Genomic DNA, 26562 nt, shown 5'->3' on the forward strand with positions numbered 1-26562 from the left:
AGAGATATAAAGAATCATCAGACCGTGTTTATAATAGCTCAACAAGCGAGTAAAGTTAGACAGTAAGATAGTAAAGAACCTAACCCTAAACCTTTGGTAACCACAAACTTAAAGCCTGCAATGGCAATAAATTCATAACTTTCAATAATCACCCTAAATGTAAATGGACTGAATGCACCAATCAAAAGACACAGAGTAATAGAATGGATAAAAAAGCAAGATCCATCCATATGCTGCTTACAAGAGACTCATCTCAAACCCAAAGATGCGCACAGACTTAAAGTCAAGGGATGGAAAAAGATATTTCAAGCAAACAACAGAGAGAAGAAAGCAGGTGTTGCAATTCTGGTATCAGACAAAACAGACTTCAAAATAAAGAAAGTAACAAAAGACAAAGAAGGACATTACATAATGATAAAGGGCTCAGTCCATCAAGAGGATATAACCATTATAAATATATATGCACCCAATACAGGAGCACCAACATACCTGAAACAAATATTAACAGAACTAAAGGAGGAAATAGAATGCAATGCATTCATTCTAGGAGACTTCAACACACCACTCACTCCAAAGGACAGATCCACCAGACAGAAAATAAGTAAGGAAACAGAGGCACTGAACAACACACTAGAACAGATGGACCTAATAGACATCTACAGAACTCTACATCCAAAAGCAACAGGATACACATTCTTCTCAAGTGCACATGGAACATTCTCCAGAATAGACCACATACTAGGCCACAAAAAGAGCCTCAGTAAATTCAAAAAGATTGAAATTCTACCAACCAACTTCTCAGACCACAAAGGTATAAAACTAGAAATAAATTGTACCAAGAAAGCAAAAAGGCTCACAAACACATGGAGGCTTAACAACTTGCTCCTAAATAATCAATGAATGGATCAAAAACCAAATTAAAATAGAGATCAAGCAATATATGGAAACAAATGACAACAACAGCACAAAGCCCCAACTTCTGTGGGACACAGTGAAAGGAGAACAAGTATACCTTAGGCCCACTTTTAAAAACAGAATTTTTGCTCTAAAATTAACACAGCTAAAGGGCAATAACTTTCCGACTTCATTCAGCTTCACTACAACTATGCAAACTATGTTAAAGTAGACTCGACAGCTATTTTAATCACTTTGGGTCTTTTTTTATGTATTTAAAATGATAAACCTTACATTCTGACAGCTCAATGAGGCTTAAAACTCTCAAACTGAAAAACCTCCACGCCACCTCCTGTACAAGTGTAAGTAAGAGAGCAGCATTTTATTTGCCCCCATACATCCGCTCAATGTCTTTGAGGTAATGGTTCTTCAGTTCCTTCCTCTTCAGTTTGAAAGCATCAGTGACCAGACCAGTTTCAGGGGTCCATGGCTCCAGACTTAAGCGGACCTTGATTGGAATTTCAAAACGCTCCAATTTCATGGTATTTGCAGCTTCTCTAATTTCTTTCAGTATTTCAGCTTCCATGGCAGAGTTATTGCAGATATCAACCCAAGTTCCTTCCACCCCTTTCTGTTGTGCCAAAAGTGTCAACCTTTTCTGATTAGGAACCACAAAATTGATCATATAGGACTGGTCACTTTTGGCAAAAGCACAGATATTGTCAATAAGTGGACAGTTCTTCAATGCAGCTTCCACTTTCCCAAGAGATACATATTCTCCTGCTTGCAACTTCACCAGATCTTTCTTGCGATCTATAATCTGTAAACACCCATCGGGATGAAATTCTCCAATATCACCAGTGCAAAACCACCTTTGGCCATTTTCATCCACAGAATAATCTTCTGCTGTTTTTTCTTCGTTTTTAAAATACCCCATGGAGACATTCTGTCCACCGATTATGATTTCGCCTCTGGGGTTTGGTTTGTTGTGAACTGTATAACCACCTTCCTGCCAGTCTTTTAGTTTAATTTCACAGCAAATTAGAGGGGCTCCAACTCTGCCAGTAGTATAGTCAGTAACTTCAGTAACTGTCCCAGCACCACACGATTCTGTCAGTCCATAACCTTGACTAACTGGGCAGCAGAAGCAGACATTCATGAACCGGTGTGTCTGAGGAGACAGTGGTGCTCCACCAGACAGCATCATACGGACATTCCCTCCTAGCAAAGCCTTCACCTTCTTAAACAGTATCAGATTGCAAAGTGGGGCATCATATCCCTTTTTGATCTGTTCCAATTTGTAATCATACCCTATCTTGAACAGAGTTTTCTGAATATAATTCATCTCTTGAACTTTGCTCATAACATTCTTATAAATTCTATCCATGATCTCTGGAACAGCTGCCATGAGTGTAGGCTTCAGTACAGTACAATCGCCTTTGCTTCCCTTTTTGATTTTGCTGGACTGGTCAGAGAGTGTAAGTGGAGAAGAATATCCAATCCTACATCCATAGGTAAAGCAAGATATCTCTGCTGTCAATTCTAATACATAAGCCAAAGGCAAGTAACCAATATATGTGTCCTTTGGTCCAAGGCCAGGAATTCTCTCACACTGGCCTGTCATTCCGGCTATCAGATTGCTATGACGCATCATCACCCCCTTAGGTCGGCCAGTAGAACCGCTGGTATACATGACGATAGCCAGGTCTGAAGGATTTGGTCTAGCTGGAGGAATGCTCAAGTTTTCTGGCTTGGATCCCAACTCTTCTACTGATTGCATGCTGTGAATCTCAAATCCTTCAGCATATTCTGCTTTATTGATAGTCTTACTGTCCACATAAATAATGTGCTTAACACAATTGATATCTAACAATGCAGCCTTAAGCTTATTTTCCAGAAGTTCAATACTAGTAATCAGATAGGTAGCCTCAGATTCATTTAACCCATGAACTACAGCTTCTCTGCCAAGTGTGGCATACAAAGTCACAAGAGGAAAGTTGTACTTAAAGCAGGTCTGTGCTGTAATCATCCACTCAGCCCTGGTCTCACAGAAAATGGCAATAGTGCTCTTTGGTTTTAATCCCAAAGCAGTGAGTCCACTACCAAAGTTACTCACTCTGTGGTTCACTTCGACGTAGTTCATCCATAAATAATTCCCAAGAATTAACTTCTTAAAAACCTTTCCGTTTGGCTGCATTTCATTTTCTTCGCTTAGGAGTTCCCTGGTCCCAAGGCTGTCCTTCTTCCCAAACTTGGAAACAGCATGATCAAATCATTTATCCAGAGTGTCTGCTCCAGGGATGTCTATGACAGCTAGCGAGTCGAAGTGCGTGACAGAGCGGTACGGACTTCCAGGTTTGTCTGAAGTGGGCTTAGCTTTTATTCTCTTTGCCATAGCATTTTTCTTCTTGGCATTGGTAAGAAAATACCATGGAATAAATATAAGGGCACTGTATATTGTTATTAACAAGTGCACAGGCAGCAAAATAATGGTGAGCACATTTAGCTTAAGTTTCATAGTGGCAAGGCTTCTAAAATGGTGTTTATTTCTTGTAATTCTTGGGCTTCAGAGAGCCTTATTTTGCTGAAGAAGGCAATAATGGAAGCAGCAGGCGAGAGTAGCAGTTTAGCCAAGGCAGTTCAATTTTAATGATACAGATAAAAGTTAGTAATCTTTGGAAGCCGACAATAAAGTACACAGATTTCCTCTTTTTCTCTGAAGAACACGTTTATCTTTCGTGATTTCAATCTCTTATCCTCCGCCGTCAGGACAGGAGCCAACTTCAAAGACAAAGGCTGTCAGACCTAGGAAACTGTATTCTTCAAAGCTGTCAAGGTCATAAAAGACAAAAAGCCTGAGGAAGCCTGAGGAGCTGTCATGGACTGGAGGAGATGAAGGAAATACGACAGCTAAATGTAATGTGGGATCCTGGACTGGATCCGTTGGCGCTGCCCACCGCGTCCTCACAGCCGGCCGGCACCTAGCACACGGGAAGCTTACGGAAAGGAGCCGCGTGTCGGCTGCCGCTGGGGCGAGGAGGGGCGCGCCGCGCGGGCCGGAGAAAAAACACAGATTGGTTTTTTAAGATTGCCTTCGGGCATCCACATCATTCATTTCAGTCATTTTGGGGCCATGACCTTCAGCGTTTTTATTGCAATCTCTGTATGTACTTTCTTTGATCATTAGGAACAGAACTGTTTTTAATTTATACTGGATGTAACTAATTCAGCATCCTCCCTCCACCTTTTTCTTTCCTCTTAGCCCTCTCCAAAGGCTCCAGTGGCCATTGAGGAAAGACAACAGACTATAGGGATAGCTTGAAAGGAAAATCAGCTCAGTTCTTTTCCTTCTACTTCAAGCTCTGAATCAGTCTAGCTGAAAGTCCTATGGGATAGGTTTCTGGCTGAAAATGCAGCTCTTTCCGAATTGCCCTTCTTCTATTTTATAGCTGTGCTCCATCACACACATAGGAATTTCATTAAAATGTTTTTCTCTGCCACAGGGGGCAGGATTTTGCGGGCCTTTGGGGAATAGATGACATACCTAAATGTCAACACAACTGAAGAACCATGTTACACTGGAATGCCATGTTCTTGGTATTTGACAGCTTTGGAGAACACCCCAAGTCACATGTGCTTTAGAGGATGCAGACAGGTCACAGAATTAAATCAGTCCAGTCTGGCCAAACACCCTTAACCCACTTCTAATAAATCCAAATTGATAGTGTCACCCTCCCCCAAGTCCCATTTATTATAGCCAATTCAAACTGGTTTTTTAACCAGATTCAGATAAAATTCACCTACTTTTTGCTTTCACAAATACAACTGACAGGAATAAACAAAAACTTTTTTATCTGTAAAGAACAATGCAGTAAGACGACTTTGGACCTTAAAGCTTAAAGAAGACTAATGAGATAATGTCTAAAATGTATTTGAACTGCATGTATGAAAGGCTCTATGGAGATAAAAAATACGATCAATAATGCAAGAAACTTTTCTGTCAGAAAAATATTAAATTTAATATTTAAATAAACATTTTACAGACATGTACCTGCTCATCTTATCTGTCAGCTCCAGCCCAGACAGACTGAAAAGTACTATAATTCCTGTCATAACAAACAAGAATCTTGGTTTCTGATGAAAGATTTTCCAAGAAAATTCCAACAGAGATACCTTCTTATTAAGCTAAGCTTCCAACTTCAATTTCAGCCCTTGGTCAAGCTAATCAACATGAAAACACTAGTCCTAGGCCCCTCCAACTTGCCCTTCAATTCAAGCCAAATGCATCCCTGTGGGACTTTCCTGCTGTCCTAAATTGAGAAAAATCACAAAGCACACCCTCTTTGGGGGTTCTTGAACCATCAAAGTACACATCAAATAACATTCTCAAGAATGACCACATAATGGACTTCAATAACATAAGAGCTCTATTCAATTACCTACAAGCCTTAATCTGCTCCTTCATGCAAGTCTCTTCATTTAAAAATACACAAAACCTTTATTTCTTCCCATGGCATCTTTATTCCCAACAATTATAAATAAACTTTTTTTCCCCCCATCAACTCTGCAAATAACTAATGAGACACAACATCCAGCAAAGAATTTTTTGATGGGAACTTCAAAAACGTTTGGCATAACTCTTCTCACCAGCTTCTAAACACCAGTAAACTTCACATGGGTTTGTTTAGAATCTGTATCATTTCATTTTTCAGAACCTTACTTGAAAACAAACTACTACCTTTTTGAACTCACCCTATCTTAAAACATATTTATAGAATCATCAAGTCACAAAGTTTCTATTAGAAAAATGAAAAGGTTTTATTATCTGGGAAGAACCTTGATAAAGAATCTGATTTAGCCCTTGCCTGTGGACAGATAAATTTAGTTTACAAGTATCAAAATGGATGACCTATGGGCAGTGAGTAATGCTTGATCTTTGGGGCTATAAACAAAGTGATAAGACAACAGCCTCACCTCAAAGTTTACAGTCCAGTGATGTGTTTCTCAAACTGCACCAGCATCACCTGAGGGAAAAGGTTTAATTATAAATGGGCTCCACCTCAGACTTACTGATTCAGAAATTCTAGGGATGGGATCCAGGATTCCAGCTCAAAAAACATCCCAGGTGATTCTTATGCACAATAACATCTGAGAACTACTTCTCTGGGAGGTCTGAGAGATGTGCACAAAATAATATGAGTCAGAGAAGTGCTGAATAGGGGCTGAATAGGAAGCCTGTATTTTAGGGACATAAAAAAAATGTTGATCAGCATCTTCTGTCAATACCAGATATTTATCAGAAAACACTAAGTCATCCTTAGCCTTACCCAAACATTCCTCTAAATTACATTTACCACTTAAGATTGTGAGGTATTATAACCCTTTAGTGCAGAAACCCAAGATCTCTAGTGATCTACCATTCTCCCTAAAGTGCCTAACTCACTTGACATTAGTTTGGCTTTATTTAGCTCGTGAACCACACATTTTAGCCTATTTTCTTCCTCTGACAGTTATGCTAATAATGAATGGTAATTTTCATAATTTTTTCCTTTGACAGAAATACAAAAAACTAGTCAACATAAAGAAAAGTTGATATACAACATTTTACTATGCTGATGGACAGTGACTGTAAGGGGGTTTGTGGGGGAGACCTAGTATAGGGGAGAGCCTAGTAAACATAATGTTCTTCATGTAATTGTAGATTAATGATAACAAAAAAAAAAAAAGAAAGAAAAGGGGGATTACTCCCTGATAGGATAAAACTAACTGTAAATCAAAGATTAATGCATGCTTTAAATATCCTTAATTTTGATCATTTAAAGGGAGTCAGATGATCAGCTATGGAAGTACATTTTTCTGATAATATTCCTTTCTCTTAAAAAAAAAAAAGCAGTTCCTGTGTGGTGATCTCCAATAAATTCTTCACAGTGGTATAAAGGGCATATTAAATTGTGGGCAAAGGGTTTGTTTGTGTTTATACAGAGGATCAAAGCCTAATTTGGTTACCCAGAAAATGAATTAAGATACGAGATGAAGAAGAACTTCCAACATCAACATTCTCTGGAAGAGTCCTTCCAGAAGATGATCATCAAAAAACGTCAACAAAGATCCTGGTGCTGTTGCAGCTGCATTCATCCAACCAGTTCCCAGACTTGCCATTGGAATGAAGAAGGAGATATCTAAGCTGAACTGTGCATACAGTAAAACAACAAATTTGACTGGATCTATACTGTCAGAACTCAACCAAGAATTAGGAGAAGTGCAAGTTGCAGCACTCCAAAATCTTGCTACTATAGACTATCTACTGTTAAAAGAACATATGGGATGTGAACAGTTCCCAGGAATGTGTTGTTTTAATGTCTGATTTTTCTCAAAATATTCAAATTCAGTTAGACAATATCCATCATATCATTGATAAGTTTTCACAAATGCCTAGGGTGCCTAACTGGTTTTCTTGGTTTCACTGGATATGGCTGGTAATTGTAGGTCTGCTTTTGTTATGTAGCTGTATTCCTATTATGTTAATGTGTGCACGCAATTTAATTAGTAATTTAAAACCTATACATGCTTATGTTACACTACAAGAAGATATGTCAAATAAATAATCAATCTTCCCATGTTTTCTTCCATCTGCCACTTCTATAGCTTCTCTTCTTCCTTCATAATTACAACCCCTAAGTAGAATTCGTGCCTCATATCGAAATTACTGAGTATCATAATTCTTCCAAGTGGTAAAGATACCTCAAGACAAATGCTGGGCATAGAAGCCACAGGGCATAAATATGCAAAGAAGTAAAAAGCTAACCTTTTCAAACAATATTGCTTCTCTCTCACTTGCCAACTTTACATTTCCCTGTATGGCCCCGGAAGATGACTGGTTAGCCAGAGACGGGTAAGATTCCTCAAGGGAGGAACAACCTAAGACAGGCACAGTCGCAGGGGGGCCATCAGGTGAGAAATTGGGGATCAACAGAGGTGAGGCTTAGAACCTCACCCCCCGTTTTGAGAGAAATATTCTGCATCCATGGATGTTTTGTTGCCTTCTCTAGCTTGGATTAATACTTAGTCTATAGGCACGCACCTGATCATCTACATTTGCCTTCTTACAGCACTAAACTATGTTTTCTACCTTTATCTTGCATCTACCTACCACTTCAGCATTTTATTTAAAAATAATAATAATAATAATAATAATAAGGGAGAAATGTGGGATTCACATATAAATCAAGTATAAAAATCAAACGAATAATCATAATTGACCTGATTGTTTATAGTTCATGATGCGTGATCAAAACCGAAAGTTTCTGTGATGACTGCCCTTGTGCTGTTCACCATGTAAGAACTTATTCACTATGTAAGAACTTGTTCACCATGTAAGGACTTGTTCGTTATGTTTCAGAAGATTGGAGACTGTTGAGAATTAGGCATGGGGTTGACTAATGATTGTGCATTGAGTCCCCTATACAGAATTTTATTGTTATTAACAACCATTTGATCAATAAATATGAGAGATGCCCTCTCAAAGGGAAAAAAAAAAGTTGAATTCAGAAATATGTGAGATATTTGGACTCTAAGAAAGCTTCTAGCAGAATTAATTAGTACATACAGATTCTGTGTAAGACTTGGAACAGTGTATACAGAAAAATCACTTGGGGAGTGGCTATCAATGGAAGCTACACAAGAGTGACTTGGTAGAAATAAAGGTGGGTAACTGAATTTTTAACAATCACCCCAGTTGATTCTGACATGAATGGCTTTGAGAAAACATTCCAGGGTTTTCAATATTTCAAGAATTCAAGCTCATATCTAAACCTCCCTTTGAGTCTAAATCAATATATTAAACACAGTAGATTGTCAATACATGCATATTTAATTAAAGTGATCACAAAAGGGAGAAAATAAGGAAATTCAGTTCATCTGATTAGAGCCCACATTCTGTATGGCAGAACTGGGAGATCATGCATATACCTAAAAGCATTGTCCTCCAGAATCAGGAGCCATATGTAGTAAAAAAGCGATTTAATGCAGGCTTTCACTGTTGTTCCTTTTAGAGAGTATATATAACATTCTAATTACCTATTTATAAAATTAAAAACATGCTGAACACTGTGTATGGCAAGGGGGAATGTGGACTGAGGGTGGGGTAAATGAGCAACATTCTCTGGCCAACAGCAATAATCAGAGAAATTTAATTCTGCGGCTCGTAAGAAATAAAACCAAATGAAATCTGTCCATGATCACTCTCGATGCTGGATTGCAATTTCCCCATTCCCACAGGAATTAACTGGAGAAAAATTAAGTAATTATGGTATTATCTAATTACTAATAACTCATAGAAGACTCATATGCTCTCATCCTCACTTCCTTTGTGGGGGACCAGGATACCATTAGGTTCTGGGGCTGTGAGCTTTCTGTGAGTTTGGGAAGCACTCTTCATATATTTATACAATATGCCATTTCTCAAATAGTCTACAAACCTGTAAAATGAACCCTGGTTTATTACTTAATGACTGCATGTCCTCGATCAAGTTGTTTAAATCCTTAGAGTCTCAGTTTTCTCAGTTGTAAAATGGGTACCCAGGCAGATCCGGATTCATGGTCCCAACTCTTTCCACTCAGCCATGATGTTCCCCTCACCACAATGCCTAACTGGGGTTTATGTGCCAGGATCACATGAGAAAATTTTCATAAAAGTGCTCCATAAACTCTAAAGTACCATACAGATGAAGCAGACTATTATTAGTCTTCCATGAAGCCCAGCTATAAAGATGCAAAGTAACCCAGAAAGAGAAAACAGAATAGACAAACCTGAAATACAATATCTACAGTGCCTAGAACATTACCCCACCCCTTCATGGTAAGTAGGTGCTTAATATGTACTAAGTGAGCAGAGAAAAGTACAAAACACAGTTTTGTGCCTTCACCATACATGATACTAAGAAGGAATAAATATCTCTAAAATCAAGGATAGTTTGATTCAACCATACAAGCCACAATGCCCCCAAGAGCCTAAGATCTTAAATTTAAAATTTTGATATGAGGAGCATTAAGATGTAAAGTATGACCCAACATCTGCAAATAAATGGTTATATTCTTACCTCTTAAGTCTTGCAGTCTTTGTCTTCAGTCTTGTAGGGATAGCAGAATCTGGGTGAAGTTGCTGAATTTTTTTCCCTGTATCTGATAGACGTGCATTAATCATTCCAGCAACCTTTAGAGGAAATAACAAATTCTGTAAGAATATTGGACACCTAAGCTCTGTTTTGAATCTGGAAGGCTGATTTTTAGTGACATCCTGATTTTAAGCAAACCAGATTTATCCCCTAAGCTCCCCTACTCAACACACACACACAAAAGGAGAATGGGGTGGGGTGGGGGAGGTAGGGAAGAAGTTACTTACTTTATTAAACAATTATTTGAGTCCTTTATCGGTTTCCTAGAATAGGTAAATGTGATTCAAATTTAAATACTCGAACTATGTTACATACAACTTTTGACGATTTGTAGAATGAGACAAACCCATACTGGGAAATACATTTTTAAAACTCCAGGGAAAACAATAAGTAAGTTTTCTTCTGGGTGGGCCTTTACTGTTTTTTCACCCCCCATTGCAAATGCTTTTTTATGCTGGGTAAAATTTCCAAAACATGGATGTTTTTTTCTATTGTTGAAACAAGTTTGCTTTCAGAGCCACAGAAATGCCCAACTGTTAGGAAAAGCATTTTCTCCTGGCCGCTTGCCTCTCCTATCCCCATACAACCTTTCCTATTGGGCCCTTTCTCTAGGAGGGCCCCTGGGGCTGTCTGCTGGAACTGATTGTAAAACCACTTTGTGCAGTGAGAACTAATTTCTTTAAAATCTCGGAGACCACCCAGAAACATGCCTGATCTTTGGCAATATGTGCATGTTTCCTCAGTATTTGATTAGCAGTACACTGAGTAACTGACCGGGATTTCTGGGTCTTGTTTAAAAAACAGATGAAGAAAAAGCGTTATAAAAAATGAAAAAAGGAAGGAAATCTGTTCTCTAAAAATCTGTTCAAAACTTATTGTATGTATTTGTGTTTGGGGAAAAGGCCAGGACAAGAGGATTCAGTGCAACGATCTCATCCAAGCTAAACCTCCACAGTGAGCAAAAACGCTTAGTTGTGTTGAGGGAGTAAGTGTAGAAGTTCAAGGCGGCCTGAAAACCTGTCCCTCCCCTCCAAAAGCCTGGGACTGTCTCCTGCGCTGATACCTAAGGCCGGGAATCTTGGAGCAGTCCGCGACGGCAAGGGAGGGCAGAGAGGCTCCTTGAGAACAGGCCCTGGCTTGGTCCACCATTTCTGGGTTCCTCTACTCACAGCGTCCTCTCTCACATACTAAGTGCTCAATAAATGCTTGTGGGACACAGGAAGCGAAAACTCCGAATCTGCCTCCAGGTCCGAGGCTCATACCGAAAACATAGGTTTTACACAGACCCACAGTCTCCTCGCGTTTGCTGAGGTCACTTGGCCTCGGCTGCTACGGCCCCAGCCGCAGGAGAGCAACCGAGAAGGCGAGAGGCTGGACCCAAGACGGAGTGGGGGCCGGCGAGCTCAAGTGGCGGCTCGGGGCCCGGACTGGGGGACCCACCTGATGACTGCGCGGGCAGCCCATCCCGCGCTTCCATTGACAAGGAGGCGCGCAGCCCGCGCGCTGCGCGGGGGCAGGGGCGGGGAGGGGCACCCCGGCGCGCGACCGGCCCCAGGCCCCGCCCCGCCCCCGCCAGGCCCCCACCGCGGCCCGCACGCGCCCACCCCGGGAAGCCACGGATGAGCGCTCTGGGGAGGGGAGGCCGCGCTCCGCGCGCGCCCCCGCCGGCTGCCGAGGATCCGGGCGCGCGCGCCGCCTCCGTCCCCGCCCCTCCCCGCCCCGGGGCCCCAGCGCGGCCCTGCTGACGTCAGCGATCGGTCGGCCGTGCGGGGTGCGCAGAGCCGCTGGCGCACTTGGCGCGCTACGCTCGCCCCCTTCCCCGCTCGGACTGTGGCGCGCCCTCTCGCTGGCTGGCTCTCACTTCAATTTTTTCTCCCCTCCATCCCAGCCTCTCTCTCCCTCTCTCTCCCCCCACTCGAGCTCCCGGCTGCCAGCGGCTCCCTCGCGCTCTCCCTCTCTCTCCCGTACGCTCCACCGTGCGATGCGAGCTCTGGGAGCGAGCGACACCGCCTTCCGCTAGAGACCTGTCCCCCGGCCCGGCCCCCTGCCCAGCGAGCGGGGGTCGGCGAAAGCGCCGCGGACGCACCGACGGCGGAGGACCCGCGATGCGCATGCTCTAGCAGCGCCCCTAACTCACTCCCTCCGCACCCCACCCTCCGCCGGCTCCGGCTGCGGCTCCTGCCTCGACTATTATTTTATTTATTTTGGGTCGTGCACAAGCCTCAGTGCCTGCAACCCGCGACTCCTCGGACCGCGGGCACCTCTTCCCTCGGCTCCGAAGCCCCAGACCCCGGCCGCCCTCGCCTCGACACCCCCAGAGCCCCGCTAGCTGCCACGAGCCTCAGTTGCTGGAATCTTGTTAACGGCTGTCTTTTGGGGGGGCTCTGGTTTACCGACATTTTTGTTTTCAGCCAAGAGGAAGATATTGTGATTTTTTTTCCCCTTCGAGCCCAGGCTCTGCTCTTTGGGGGTCTGGGGGGCGCGCCGAGCCGGGAGCCGTGCCAGCCGAGTCTTGCGGGCTGTGGCAGGGAAGGGGCCACCACCATGGATGTACTCTGAGCGCAGAGGAGAGAGCCGCCCTCCAACGGAGCAAGGCGATTGAGAAAAACCTCAAAGAGGATGGCATCAGCGCCGCCAAAGACGTGAAATTACTCCTACTGGGTAAGGATCGGGGCTGCTCCCCTTTTTCCCCGACCCTGGCCACTCCGTACCCACCTTCTCCAGCAACCTCACCCCTCTCGCGCCCGTGGCAACCTGATCCCCAGTTGGCACCAGCTTGTGCCTAGGATCGCCCACCCCCATGCATGCCTTAGTCCCCTGCTCCCTATATTCCCCTAAACTGACACTCACCAGTTTTTCCCCCATGTCTGTCCCAACAGGGGCTGGAGAATCAGGAAAAAGCACCATTGTGAAGCAAATGAAGTAAGTCCCTGTGGCATTGGAATTTGTACTTTTATTAAGAATAATTTTTTATCATTTGTGTTACCTTGCTCACTCCACATTGCTCTCCAGGCCCGTTTTTAATTCGTGCACGCGCACACACACACACACACAGACCTGGACTTGACTCCCCTCCCCCACGGCCTACGTTGGTTCTGGGTCCTCCACCCCAACTCCCGTGGTGGGTGCTTTTTTAATTGAGGAGCGGGGGGGAAGGGAGCGCCTGTAGTTGTATGAATGACAGTGTCCGCCGTATTGATCAGAACATCACACTATTGGCATGATTATGATCATTACTCTTGCTCGTTGGGTGTTTCGTGTGTATTACTGTCTCCATTTTGGTTTGTCTCTTGCATTCTATCCCTCCCTCTCTCTCTCTCCTCCTCCTTCCACATCCGTAATCCACCTCCCCCTGCCCTTCTTCTGGGGCAGTGATTTTGAACTTGGCTAAAACATGGAGGGGACCCAGCCCTAGACTCGGGTGGAGGATCAAGTGTCTGCTGTTCATGGATTTACTGCTGAATTGGAGGCTGTGTTTCTGCCCTCCCCCTCCCACCCCCGCCAAAGAAAAAAAAAAGGACGAGGGTTTTGGGAAGGGGCATGTGGTAATGATGGGTGGGTTTCCAAATGGATGTAACTGGCACAGCTGTATCCAAGGCAGAGGTGGAGGGGGGACACTGATTGTGAGGCTGAATGCCCATCCCTACTGCCCCCCTTCTTCCCCCACCCTCCCAGCGTTTGCTCTCCTGACACTGGCAGTTTTCATTTGCTCTGTGGCCTTTATCAATGTATTTATTTACACTCTGCATAGGCCTTGTTCCATGTAATGTATCCACAGTGCGGATTTCAGGCCCCACTTGCTGCCGCCCCCTTCTGCCTTAGATATCAGTTTCCCCTCCTAATTAACTGGGGGTGGATTTGAGTGATGGTTGAAAACTAAAACAAAATGGGATATTCCTTCCCTTCCACACTTTCTCAATAAGGAACTTCGCCCCTCCTTCCCACTCCCATCCACTTGGCAGTTCCTGGTAAATCCACAGGCAGCTTTGCTTGGGGTGGGGGTGGCCTGCAGTGAAGGGGTGTGCACCCTCAGGGCCTCCTGGCCCTGCTGCTTCCGTTGACCGGTCAGTTCTGGATGGAGGAGTTCGTTAAGGCCGTTTAACGAGCATTCCACGTCCCTTTGCTGTGACACCTTCGTGCACACACAGCTCCTAATTAGGGGTTGCAGTGCAGTAAACAAAAATGATTATTTTTCAACTTGACAGAATAGCCGAAGTAATTGCATCCCTCAGGAAAACAATGGAAAATAAAAACCTCTTTCGCGGAAAGGTGGGTGGGAGACTAAGCATGCTTGCGGTTTCAGAACCAAGATGCAAAAAATCTTGCATGTGTAACAGGCATGACAAGCGGGTTCTAGGCGGCGCCGTGATGGTAGGGAATAGTGACTCAGAGACAATTTCCCTCGCCTGCCTAACATGTTCATATTTTTGTTCGAGAGGTCCCTGGGGCTTTCATTGCAGAGGTTCCTTCGGCTCGCCGCACCCCTCTGAGCCACGGGTAATTTGGCCTAAGGCTTCTCTGGAGCTTGTGCAACCCAAAAGGATGGGGAGGAGGGGCCTGGGGAATTGCTCTTTGCAACAGGGTGCGTGTTGCATTTGCCTGGAGCCCTTGCAGGTCGGTAAATGCAAGCAGCGCCACCCCTTTCTCCACAAGGGGGACGTTTCAAAACTTCACAAGTCTATAATCTGCAGTGTTGGGCTCGGAGCCCGGTAGAAGCTCCGGCCACTGGAACTGGGTGAGGTTTCAGGCGTTGAGAGTGGTGGACAGCGCCCAGCCGAGGCCGGAAAAGTCGATGGGGCTCAGTTCGATGGCGCTCGGCTCGGCTCGTCAAGGGCTGGGCGCTCCGCTCGAAGAGACTCGGCAGTGTTCGGAGCCGAGTTTGAGCCCCAGCGGAGAGAGCCGAGCCTCTTCGGAGGAGGCCGAAGGCATTCGGAAACGCCCCGCGGAGGCGTGGAGTTGGGTGGTGGTATGCTGGAGTCTGCAAATTAACTTTGCATTCGCCAAAGCACCTCCTTACCTGCTTTTTGTGAACATGCCCCATAAATTAGGTTGATTGAATAAGATGTTTAAAAATAATACCGAATCCCCCAAAGGGTAAGTCACCTTTTTTTTACTCAAAGACAACCCAGCTCTCCAAGGTAATAGGTGTGCCATTTTAGAATGAAAATTCCTCGTTATGTACTGGGGCAGGAAATCTTAAGTGAAGGCTGTATGTAGACTTCCCAGGGAAGTCTTGTGTGTCTCATATTTGGTTACACTGAATTGGAGGAGGAGAAATCAAGTGTTTGTTGTTTGAGATATCTGAGCATTTCTTCTTTCTTCCCTGAATTCTCTTCTATTGTGTCCATAGAATACCTTTTGGGGGAAAAATATCAGGCAAAACTGAGATTTTGTAGGTAAAACTATTAATTTTTTTTATACACCAGATCTTTCAGAAATAGGCTAGGTGTGCTCAGAAGGTCAGTCAGAATGAATTCTGGCCCATATCAATTTAACTGCGAGGGACCCTGGTATCCTGTCCTCCTGAAGCACTCATGAATGGCAGCTTTTCCTGTGGGCCCTCTAGCTTGGCTTGAAATAGATCAGGGCCTTGTGCCAAGCTGGTTGCAGGACTTGTTTTATTAACCACAAAATGTGGGATTGGTGTCACTGTATCATGGTGACAAATTCTTTTGAGTCCTCCCTTGCAGAGATGATTTTCCCCATCGCCATTTGACCGAGAGTCACTGGAGTCAGGTGGGGCTGGGCCTGCCAATCCAGGCAGCACTTACAGAAAGCAATTTCAGACTTGCCCATGTTATACAATTGGTGACCAACCTATCAGGCCATACATTTGAGTTAATTTGGATGCTGTTTTATTTCACCTGGGCAGGTGAAACTAATTCTCTGTGGGTGAGCCTAATGAGGACTGGGGTTTAAATGGGCAGCCTGTTAGATGGAGAGGAAGGGTATTGATATTCAGACATCTCCAGACTATCTCCAGAAGAGCAAAGAGCCATTCCGTTTAGCCTATATTTTCACCCATGATGTAGCTAAAAGAAGGAATAAGCTTCTATATATGCCTGTAGTAACTGAAGTTACATGATAAAGGACTGGCTGGCAGATGCTGCTTAGAACAGTGTTAACACCCACATCAGCCTAGGAACATTGCAGAGAGACTGACCTTTGAAATTCTTTTGCTTGATACATATTGTAACGAGAAATTTGCATCCATCCACTTACGAGATGAACTTAACAGATTACACTGTCATTTTAAAAGCCTGATTCTTAATTCTTTATTAAAAATTTCACTTGGACATAGCTTGCTAAGGTTTTTTTTCTTTGTGTATGTGATTATGAACTAGTGTTTGGGAGCTGTATCAGACTATCCAAAATATTTCAGCACTAAGAAATAAACAGTGATCATTGAGGTAGCAGAAATATAATTTTACACATACCATGAGTATAACTTTTTTGTGTGTGGCATTTTAAATAATTTTGCTTGTTAGGAGGTCAAGACCTTACCTGTGATTTAGCTTCATCATTTTTGCAGTCAATCAAAGGGACCCTTTTATTAAGACTAATCAGAATTTTAAAAGGAAGTGCTTATTTTGATTACCAAAACCCTTACATAGAAATCTCTTAATGAAATACGGAATCAACAGAATATTGCTTTGAGTGACTTCCTATTCTGAACAAATAGTGACAACTCCCTGGATCATCTACCTGGTGAAAATGTAAAATGAACTGTGGAGTTGCTACGGGTACCACAGTTGGCCCTCATTTGAGGTGTTGAGTTTTCTGTGATGTCGCATTCAGGCTAACTGTTGCTGGAGAACGAAGTGGATTTTTAGGAAGATAAGACAGTTCACAGGTGACAGTGAGGCATGACTCGCTAGCTGGTAGACATTATATAAATGAACACAGTAAAATGGAGCACTCTGAGTGTGCATTCATTCCCAAGGTTGCCCGTACAACAAATTTAAGGATTTTCCCGGTGAAGAGGTGAGCTGTTCATACAAATATCCCAACCCTTACAGTGGGAGATTCCAGCCACAGCCCCCAGCCTGTCAGGGAAGGCAGTCTTAAGACATCACCTACTGCCGAAAGCTGGTGGTGTCCTCCTGCCATCTGACCCTCACCTTGTAATTGGAGTATTTACTGTTTGGCTTAGGTTCAGGACAAGCCTGTGTTCATTCACCACACCACTACTCAGTACCTACTGAGTGGCTTGTGTAGAGGTGAATGGCAACTTGGAGCCATTACTCTGTCAAAAGTGCAGCCATCTAAAAGGGCATGTCCCGCACATCCCCAAAGGGTTCAGTGTTGAGGCAGCGCTCTATTGAAGGGCTACTGTTCTAGATTTGTACACTTGTTATTTCTGCAGTCATCGCTTCCGCTGCTCCTCCCCACCCCCTTCCTGTCTCCATGTGTATTTAAATGGATGCACCTTGCTCTCTGGAGACTGTGAGTGCAAACAGAAGAATGTCAGATCAAGTAGCAGATGAACTCTCCTTTGCTGCTGGATGGTATTCTCTCCCTCCTTACTGTTCAGTGAGCTGTAAATACCAGCAGACCTTCCTGCCAGAAGAACAGCAAACAGTCCACCTGATCTCGTCAGGAATCAGCTGTGGAATTCTTGAACTTCATTTACCTGTTGAATTCTGAAATAGACCCTTTCTGCTCGTTGAATCAATTCTGGATTGTTGCCGATTATATTAAATAGATAACACTTCATGTGGACTTGACATGGCTTCCAAGGAACCCAGAATTTCTGTCCTTTCTGCATGGTCTAGAGTAGATTTACAGTGCCCAGAATCAGAGCACTGCCCTGTTCCCTTAGCACTTGGAACTCCCTGGCTTATATTGCACTTAACACGTCACATACACTAAAAGCTAAGGCAGGTGCACTCATGGCTTTCAGCTGCTCACAGTAGCCTATCTGTTAACACTGGAGATGTAGTGTAAGTAGAATTAAGATCCTGTTTTTTTGACATGTGCTCAGTCTGTCTGGATGCAGGAACTTGGTTCCCTGTCTTCCAGAGTGTTTTTCGTCTCTCATTTCTTAGAAAACTAGACAGACTATTATCACCAGAGCACATCTTGATCTGAAAGACAGTAGATGAGCTGATGAGGGGATGATTTCAAACTTAAAAAAATATTTTGGCAAGGGTTACCCCCAGATTTGGCATAGCAAAGAACACCTTTTGATTTTGAAAGGAGAAGAAAATATATGTGTATATGTGTGTACACACATGCATCTGTGGGTTTAAAAGCAGCAGAATGCTATGGGAAGGGCAGTCCACCTCACTTTCTTGTTGATTGCATCATCATAAAAAGTTTGAAAGTGTTCAAATGAATTGTGTTCTAAATATTTGTTCAAATTTGCATCGCAGCCTTATTTTGTTCTGTGAAAAGAAACCATCCAACAAATCAGTCATTAGTATAGGGGGGAGGAGAGGAAGGAGCAGTGGCCTGTTATTGGTTCAAATAAATATGTGGTTTCATATTTAGAGAAGTATATTTCTCTAAAATGGAGGGGTGATTATGAGCATGGACTGTGTAACCAGGCTGCCTGACTTCAAATATTGGCTGTACCGCTAACTAAATATGTGACCGTAAACAAGTTAATTTTTTGTGCCTCAGTTCCTTTGCCTGTACAATGGGGCTGATAATAAAAATAACTACCTAACAGGATGGTTGTAAGCATTAAATGATGTAGTATATAAAATGCCCTTAACAACAGTTTTATAGAAATCATTATACAAATGTTAGCTGCAGTTTGTATTTCTTTGACGGATTAGTGGGCGTTCCCTTTCCTTACGGAATTCTCCAGTGTGTGGGCCTTGGCTCCCATGACATCCTGAACCAGGGCACTGTGTTTCATGCTCACGGCTTCTTCCCATTAACTGCTCTGCAGCACCGGTTATGTCACAAACCATGTTACTGTAACTGATGGGACATTGCTGATGGTGCAGCTGCTTCAGCCCAAGAGGCCAGGGTGATACTACAAAGAGTGGGAAAGAGCACTGGACCAGGAGTCAAGACAAGTAGCTCTGCCCCTGCCTATCTGGGACTCTGTTTCCTGAAAGAATTGCACCAGAGCTACCCCCCAGCTCCTTTCCTGTTCTAAGTGGTCTATGAAATTGGAAATTACCTTCATTTTCAGGGTCTTAAGGTCTTTGATGCAGGATTCTAAACATAAAAGCATCGATTATGGTTCCATCCTGAAAGAGTACGGGGTACCCATGAAAGTTCTTTTAAAGCCAAGATAACTGCATAACAGCAACCTCAACCACAAAGCTTTGTTAGCCAGGAGAGTCACAGTCCTGACAGGTATCTAAACAAACTTCTCATGCAGACGTGGTTCTCAAACCAAAGAGAGGATCTGAAAGTATCCTGTTAGTAAGAAAACAGGATGTTCCTGGGAGGAGAGACCCAGTGACATGTTAGAGACATATTTTTCTCATAATACAGTACTAAGCCCAAGTGACATGTTAGGAGAAGTGGTTGGTACATGGCTTTCAGGATTCTTAGAAATGGAGACAGACCTGGCTTCCACCAGGGATAGCTTCACAGGAAGGAACTTGCCTGGGTTCAGGTGCCTAAGATCCAGGGAGTTGGGAAATTTGCAGAACAGGAAAAGGAGGGGAGGGTCAGGAGAACAGTGTCTCAATTTGGATTCATTCTCTAATTTGACTTTGGGCAAGTCATTTAGCCCCTAAGTCCCAGTTGGTTCATCTCTTAACTAGGATATGGGCTTTCACTGTTGAATTTCTCAGGCCTCTTTCAGGTTTCCAGCTGGAAGATAAAGAAAATGCGAAGAGAAACCTAGAAGCCTGAAATGCAGTGGGGGGAAGAGTGGGAGTTATTTACCACCCACGTCTTTTATCTGCTGAGCCATCTTTCGTTCTCATTTTCTTTACAGACAAGAGGAAAAACATTGTGCTTTTCATAGCACCAAAAAAATTAAAATAAAATCCTTCAAGGCTAATAGGCAATTTGTACCCCTGCTCACTTGATTTCTCAACCAAGAATGGAGACAAAAGAAAGGGGGGTTAATATATAAACATAAGACTCCATGACCAAGATTTACTGTGGATTTTCTATGTCTTAGTTAACAGCTTGGTTTTCTGTGGAAAATTGTTATTTATGGGGACAGCTTCCCCATACTGCTAAATCAGCCTTGGGTCACTTGCCTCCTTTACATGAACAGCATGTAAAAAGTCACAGGCTTCCAGAGCACTGATATTTATTGTACATTGTAAATGAATTAGGTGTTTATATATCTGTCTCCATTGCTAGTCTGGGTGCCCCTTCTCTATGAGGGCTTTACAGAGTGACTTATTTTTCTCATAATACTGTACTAAGCCCAATGTTTGGCACCAAGGAGGTGCTTAATAAGTCTTAGTTGAAGAAAAGAGAAAGAAATGACATTCACAAGTAATGCAAACTCATTTCTACATGAGCTAGAATAATGACATTGGAAGCTTTTGATGATCATAGGCTGTGTTTATCATTTTCAGTCCAATCTATTACCCTTTTTTGTTTTTTCACATCAACCTATGAGGAAATAAGAGTCATCAGCTCTATCTTACAGATGAGGAATTGAGCTCGGAGAAGTTAGGTGGCTTGCTGAAGGCCACACAGCTTAATAAGTGACCACAATGTATTCAGACTATGATGTGTTTAATTCTAAAACGTATGTTTTTTCCATTCTAACTCCACACAGCTCTTACTAGACCACTGAGAGTGTGGGCAATGGAGAGATGCAGGCTGGGACCCGGTACCCATCAGCAAATGGGATGGCACTCTCCTTGGTTGAGGTCAGTGGCTAAGAGAATAGCAAGTGCTTGATGGATGCTGGGTTCCTTCTGGAGCTAGAGGTGATGGTCAGCATCATGTGTCACATTGACTCTGATACCAGAGTATTCCCTAACCACCATCTGGACAGCTCCTGAAATCATTTTCTATTCCTTCTTCAGAAGTGTGGGCCATTGATAGGTGGCAACAGAGAGAAGCTGCTTCTGAAGACTCTGGCTTTGGTAAAAGCAGGTGGTTCAGAGAAGACTTTGGAAAGACAGGATGTGAGGAGGTCCATTCTTCAGCCATCCATCCATCAATCCATCTGTCCATCCATAGCATTTACTGAGCACCTACTGTGTGCTAGACATATGGTATCATAGAGGTAGAGAGGAAGATCTCAGTCCCTGCCCCTGAGAAACTCAGCCTAAACAGACCTACATGTAAAAGATGCTTATACTTCAGAGCAAGAAGTGCCACAAGGCTGTGGAGAATAGAGGGTACCTTCTCTAGGCAGGACGCTCAAGGATGTTGGCCAAGAGAAAACGACATGTGGCCTGAGTCTTGAAACGAGTGGTAGTTAGCCAGGTAGAGAAAAGGAATGCCAAGCAGAGGGAACAACATGTAGAAAGGCACTAAGATATGTCACCACATGGAACATGCTGGGAATGGAAAATAATTTGGTTTGATTAGAGCACAGTATATAAGAAGAATGTCAGGAGATAAATGATAAAGAATGAGACAGAGTTCAGATTATGAAACACCTTGTCTATTGTGCTAAGGGCTTTGGATTTTATTCTGAATATAATGAGATGCCACCAGAGGAATTTTTTTAAATGTATAATTGACATAACATACCTGTTCATTTCAAGTGTACAGTGTAATGATTTAATATTTGTAGTATATATTGCAAAATGATCACCACAGTAAGTCCAGTTAACATCCATCACCATACATGATTATGATTTCTTTTTCTTATGATGAGAACTTTCAAGAACAAGAGGGTTTTAAAGAAATGGGTGGCAGGATCGTTTTTCACTTTAGAAAGATCACCTTTATGTATTACAGGGAGTCAGGTCCAGAAGTTAGGAGACCAGAGGGAAAGTTATTTCTGTGATCCAGGTGGAAAAAGATTAAGAACTAAATGAAAGCACTGGAGGTGGGAAAAGGAGACATATTTAAGAGATATTTGGGCAGTGTAAAAATTGAACTTAATTGATGGTCATTTGAAAGGGCATTCAGGATGTAGACAAGAGTGAGTCCAGAATTCCTGTTTTAGGCCACTGGTGTGATGGTAGTGCATTCCCTGAGGTGGAGAAAGGCATGAGGAAGAGGGAAGGCCTGGGGAGAAAAACAATGACTTCTCCCTGAGGAGAAGGGTCACTTTGGAATTTTGTGGTGCTTCTGGGCAGTGAGAGACACGAACGTTGGCAGCCTCACCAGGCTGAGTGAGGGGACACACACACACACACACACACACACACACACACACACAGAGGAAATGAGAATTATTTAGAAAGAGGAGACTGTGAGGGAAGCTGAGAATGCATGAGCTGAGAGGTGGGAAAACAACTGAGGTAGAGAAGCACCATGAAAGCCAAGGGAGGAAAGAATTTCAGGAAGGCGAGGAAGTGGTTAGTTGAGTCAGAGACTGCAGTAGTCAAGTAAGATGAAGACTGGCAGGTGTCTGCTGGGTCTGGAAAGTTGTTGGTGACCTTGACAAGAGCAGTGGAATGGAGGGAGGAAAGCTAAATTGCGATGGGAGTTAGGTACATGGACGGAGGAAGTTGAGGCCATGAACAGAGACTCCTGGTAAAGAAACCTGTGACACAGGAGGAAGGAGACCGAGGGAGGGAGGGAGAGAATGAGTAGGGTTCAGGAAGGGCTTTGTTTTCCTTGCTCATTGGCTAGCATGGAGGGACTTGGATACTTTGAGAAGCGATAAAGAGCCCAGGTGGAGGGAGACATTGAAGATGTAGGGAAGAGGAAGTGGTAGAAGGAGCAGAGCCCCAAGAGGGTGGGCGGGGAAGGGGTGCAGAGCGCACCAGGGTGACTTGGTCTTGACATGGATGTGCACCTCCTTCCCTGAGACTGCCAGGAGGGCAGGAAGGATGGGAGTAGTAGAGAAATTTGGGGGTGGGACAAGAAAGTGAGGGAGTTCCTGCCTTATTTGTTTTTTCCCTGTGAAGTGGGGAGAACTAAAAAGTAGCTGTGCTCTTTGCTGGAGCCCCAAAGACTGCTTAGTTTTCTTCTATTCAAGCCCCTTGTTTATTCACCTACCCAGGATTTGTCTAGCCTCTGTTATGTGTCAGGTGTTCTGGCTGCGTTGGAGGTTCAGTGGTGAGCAAGGCAGGCCCAGGAGACTCGGGCAATAACTTCATAAACAAAGAAATGAACATGGTAATTGCAGACTTTTTTCTCAAGTCATGCCTTAGAGTGAGGCCTTACACTGACGGGCAAGGAGCCCAGTTCCTGAATCAGTTGGAGGAGACAAGCTAGTGCCTGAGGGCACAGAAGAGGCCATGACAGAATGTAATTTGGACAAGGGCTCAGGATTATGCACACCTTGAGGCAGCTAGGTGGAAAAACGAGAGCTCTGGACACCCCATGTTTTACTTCACCCAGCTTCACTCATTCCAGGTTGTTCTAGTGGGCCCCCCACCACTGCCCCCTGCCGCTTGAAGATAGAAGCGGGCCTGTGTCTCAGGCCTTGTTCATTCACGAAATCCCACTCTCCTGGCCTCCGTGATGGGCCCAGTGGGTGGGGTGTGACCCAGGCCAGGCCAGTCAGAGTTCCCTGGAATCGAAGTTACTGTGAGAGGGAAGCTCATCATCTGGGGTCCCAGCGAGGCCCTCACTTGTCTGAAAGGCTGAAAGTGTGTGGCCAAGTTTCTACATCTCCATTATTCTCTGCAAGAAGGAAGCTTGCTCATTATGGGAGAGACTGAGGCTTTGAGAGGTTGGGGGACAGGGGAGGGAATGGGGAGCAGAGGGAGAGAGAAAGAGAGGAAGCCAGAAATACATCTGACAGTGATTATAATACTCTCTGAAGCTGGCTCCATGGACCTGACATTCATGTGAACCAATAACTCCCTTCTTTTACATAGACTAATTTGAGCTGAAATTCCCTCCATTATAACCAAATTCATCCTGATGAAATGGGTATGGCCATCCAGGAAGAAAAAACATGAGCTAAAAGCACAAAAGCAGAACTCAAACACACCGGGACTAGTGGGCAGTCTCACATGCCCAGAGAGTTGAACACCTGTGGGATATGAGAAGTGATGGGAAGCGAAGAGCGGAGCTAGATCGTAGGGTTCCCTGATCGTGGTGCTGAGGAACATACACTTGGAGTGCATAGTTGGGTGCTCTGCACTCCACAATAGGGTAGTAGGGTGCCAAGTAGGGAGAGCTTGAAGAGGGAGACCAGAGAAGAGGCTTAAGAGCAGAGATTTCTGTAGTCTGAACTAGGGAATTGGTAGGGAAAGTTGAGGAATGGATGGAGGAGAGGTTTTTGAGGCAGAATAGATGAGACCTTGTGTCTAGCTGAACATGGGGGAAGAGAGTAGATCAGAGGGGTCCTCCCAGTTTTGCACCCGAGTGATGGGATTTGGTTATGCCATCAAGTTAGGAAGCATAGGAGCAGGGAGGGGTAGCAGAGGGAAGATGGCAAGTCAAACCACAAGCATGAATTCCTTGCAGGATAACTTGTGTTTTGCTCACATGTTCAGCAGTTCCCTTAGGAAGTCATTCTGGCATTTAGAAGAGAAGAGAAGTCAGGGCTGGGAGGAGAATTGGACTGACCTGCCCTGCATGGTGAGGCCATGAAAGTGGATGTAATATCCCTGGGGTGGGTATATAGATGAAGAGGAGAAGGGGTCCCAAGGAAGGAGCCCCCCTCATTGTGGAGGTAAGCTGGAGAACCTGCCTTCGGTAGACTCATAAGTAGCACCAAATAGTAAGAGGAGCAGAGGGTTAGTGGAGCAGGAGGAGAACCTGCCACATTTGGAACCCAGAGAGGGAATGTTCTTTGGGAAGTCCCATGTGGTGAGAAGGGGTCTGTCCCATGGCATTGCCAAAGGACAAGTCTGAGAAGGGACTGGAGACTGAGAAAGCACCATGGTATTTGGTGATTAAGGCTATTACTAGCCTTTGAAAAGCAGTTTCAGTGGACTGAAAGGGATAGAAGCCAAACTCAAGAAAATTTTAGGGTGAAAGTAAGTCTGGACTGGGAGTAAAGAAGGCTGAGTTCTACCCCAGCACTGTCCCCATTTAGTTTAGTGGCAAGTTCCTTAACTTCTCTATAACTTAGTATCTTTACATGTAAAATTAGGAAACAGGACCAAATGACCTATAAGCTTCTACTAAAGTCTTGAGTTCACAATTTAAATTTTGCAGTCCAGCAAAACAGAGGTTCTCTTGACAGAGGAATTCCCTGCCTTCTCCCTTGGTTGCCCCCAGCTGAGATAATTAATTATAGCAAAATCAAGCCTTCAGAACTGTAGTGCTAATTGAGAAAGAAAACTGGGACATCAGCTTGGGGAATTGTGGACACAGTGCATGTTGCATCCACGTGTACCCTCCACCCAGTGTGGAGCCCAGGGAAGTAAGAATTCCTCTTGTGATTCTGACAGGGTTTATGAGACCAGGAATGTGTGCTGCTCTTCCACAGGACAGGAGTACAGAACAAAGACAAAGTCCTGGGGGTCCCCCCTCTCTCTAAATTCACATGGATCGGAGAAGAAGGCTTGTGAGACCATGCTGGCTATGTGGGAGAACTCCAGCCAGGGTGGACATAGAAGAGCTGGAGGGACAAGCCAGAGGGCACTAGAGGGCAAGGGCAGTTGAGGCACGGGCTCTAAGTCCCAGACACTCGTGCTTCTTTTTGCTATTTCTGCTCCAGGGCCTTTGCATCTGCTGTTCCCTCTTTCTCAGATCTTTCCTGACACACGTTCTTATCCCTCATCTCCAACCACTCTCTACTGTTTAGGCCTGATTCCTCCTGTAGAACATATCACTATATGAAATGACTTTGCTTCAAGAAAAATTCTTGAAGGAAATTAAAAGTGCTATTCAGTGAATACATGAGTGATAAGAAAGTGAAGCAGCCTTATTGCTGATATGGAGACAGTGACTTTGGGGAAGTGATAGTAGATGGTGGAATGGCAGTAAGGAGACCTGGTTCTGAATTGTGGCTAGTTCTCCTACACTTTTTTTATATGTACAGGATAAGGCCTGTTTCTTCTTTGAAACCATACCTTAGGTTTCAGGCGACAGGTCTCACTATTCCCGAACTTCTTTGTCACATGAATACCAGTTGGAAGACCAACCAATGTTGATGCTATCTAAGTTTCTAGGAGTAGAGCTCTTAGTAAGACCGACAAGCTCCCTGCCCTTAAGAACCTTACAGTTCTAGATAAGGAAGACAGATGGTAAACAAGTAAATGAATAAGCAAAGTCATTCCATATAGTGATATGTTCTACAGGAGGAATCAGGCCTAAACAGTAGAGAGTGGTTGGAGATGAGGGATAAGAACGTGTGTCAGGAAAGATCTGAGAAAGAGAGAACAGCAGATGCAAAGGCCCTGGAGCAGAAATAGCAAAAAGAAGGCCAGGGAGGCTGGACCATAGGGAAGGAACAGTGATGCAAAAATGGGGTTAAAGAGACAAGGGGGAGCCACTGTGCAGGGCCTGGAGGCCATGGAGAGGCCTT

The 26562-nt window shown here is 44.0% G+C and overlaps 1 protein-coding gene and 1 long non-coding RNA gene across 2 annotated transcripts in view; one reads left to right on the forward strand and one right to left on the reverse strand.

Annotated features, from left to right (window-relative positions):
- Positions 1-526: 526 nt before the first annotated feature.
- LOC130681027 (long-chain-fatty-acid--CoA ligase 4-like) lies at positions 527-3736 on the reverse strand. Its single transcript, XM_057493042.1, has 2 exons — positions 3594-3736; positions 527-3301 (listed from the first exon to the last, which is right to left on the reverse strand). The coding sequence occupies exon 2, from the start codon at positions 3089-3091 to the stop codon at positions 1277-1279; it is 1815 nt and encodes a 604-aa protein (XP_057349025.1). The 5' UTR covers positions 3092-3301; positions 3594-3736; the 3' UTR covers positions 527-1276.
- An 8101-nt stretch (positions 3737-11837) lies between these two features.
- Positions 11838-26562, forward strand: part of LOC130680957 (uncharacterized) — a 63214-nt gene continuing 48489 nt past the window's right edge. The window contains exons 1-2 of the long non-coding RNA XR_008994025.1: positions 11838-12728; positions 12947-12989. This is a non-coding gene — a long non-coding RNA (uncharacterized LOC130680957). The remainder of the gene's footprint in view (positions 12729-12946; positions 12990-26562) is intronic.

This window comes from Manis pentadactyla, chromosome 15 (assembly GCF_030020395.1).
Source record: "Manis pentadactyla isolate mManPen7 chromosome 15, mManPen7.hap1, whole genome shotgun sequence".
NCBI lineage: Eukaryota > Metazoa > Chordata > Mammalia > Pholidota > Manidae > Manis > Manis pentadactyla.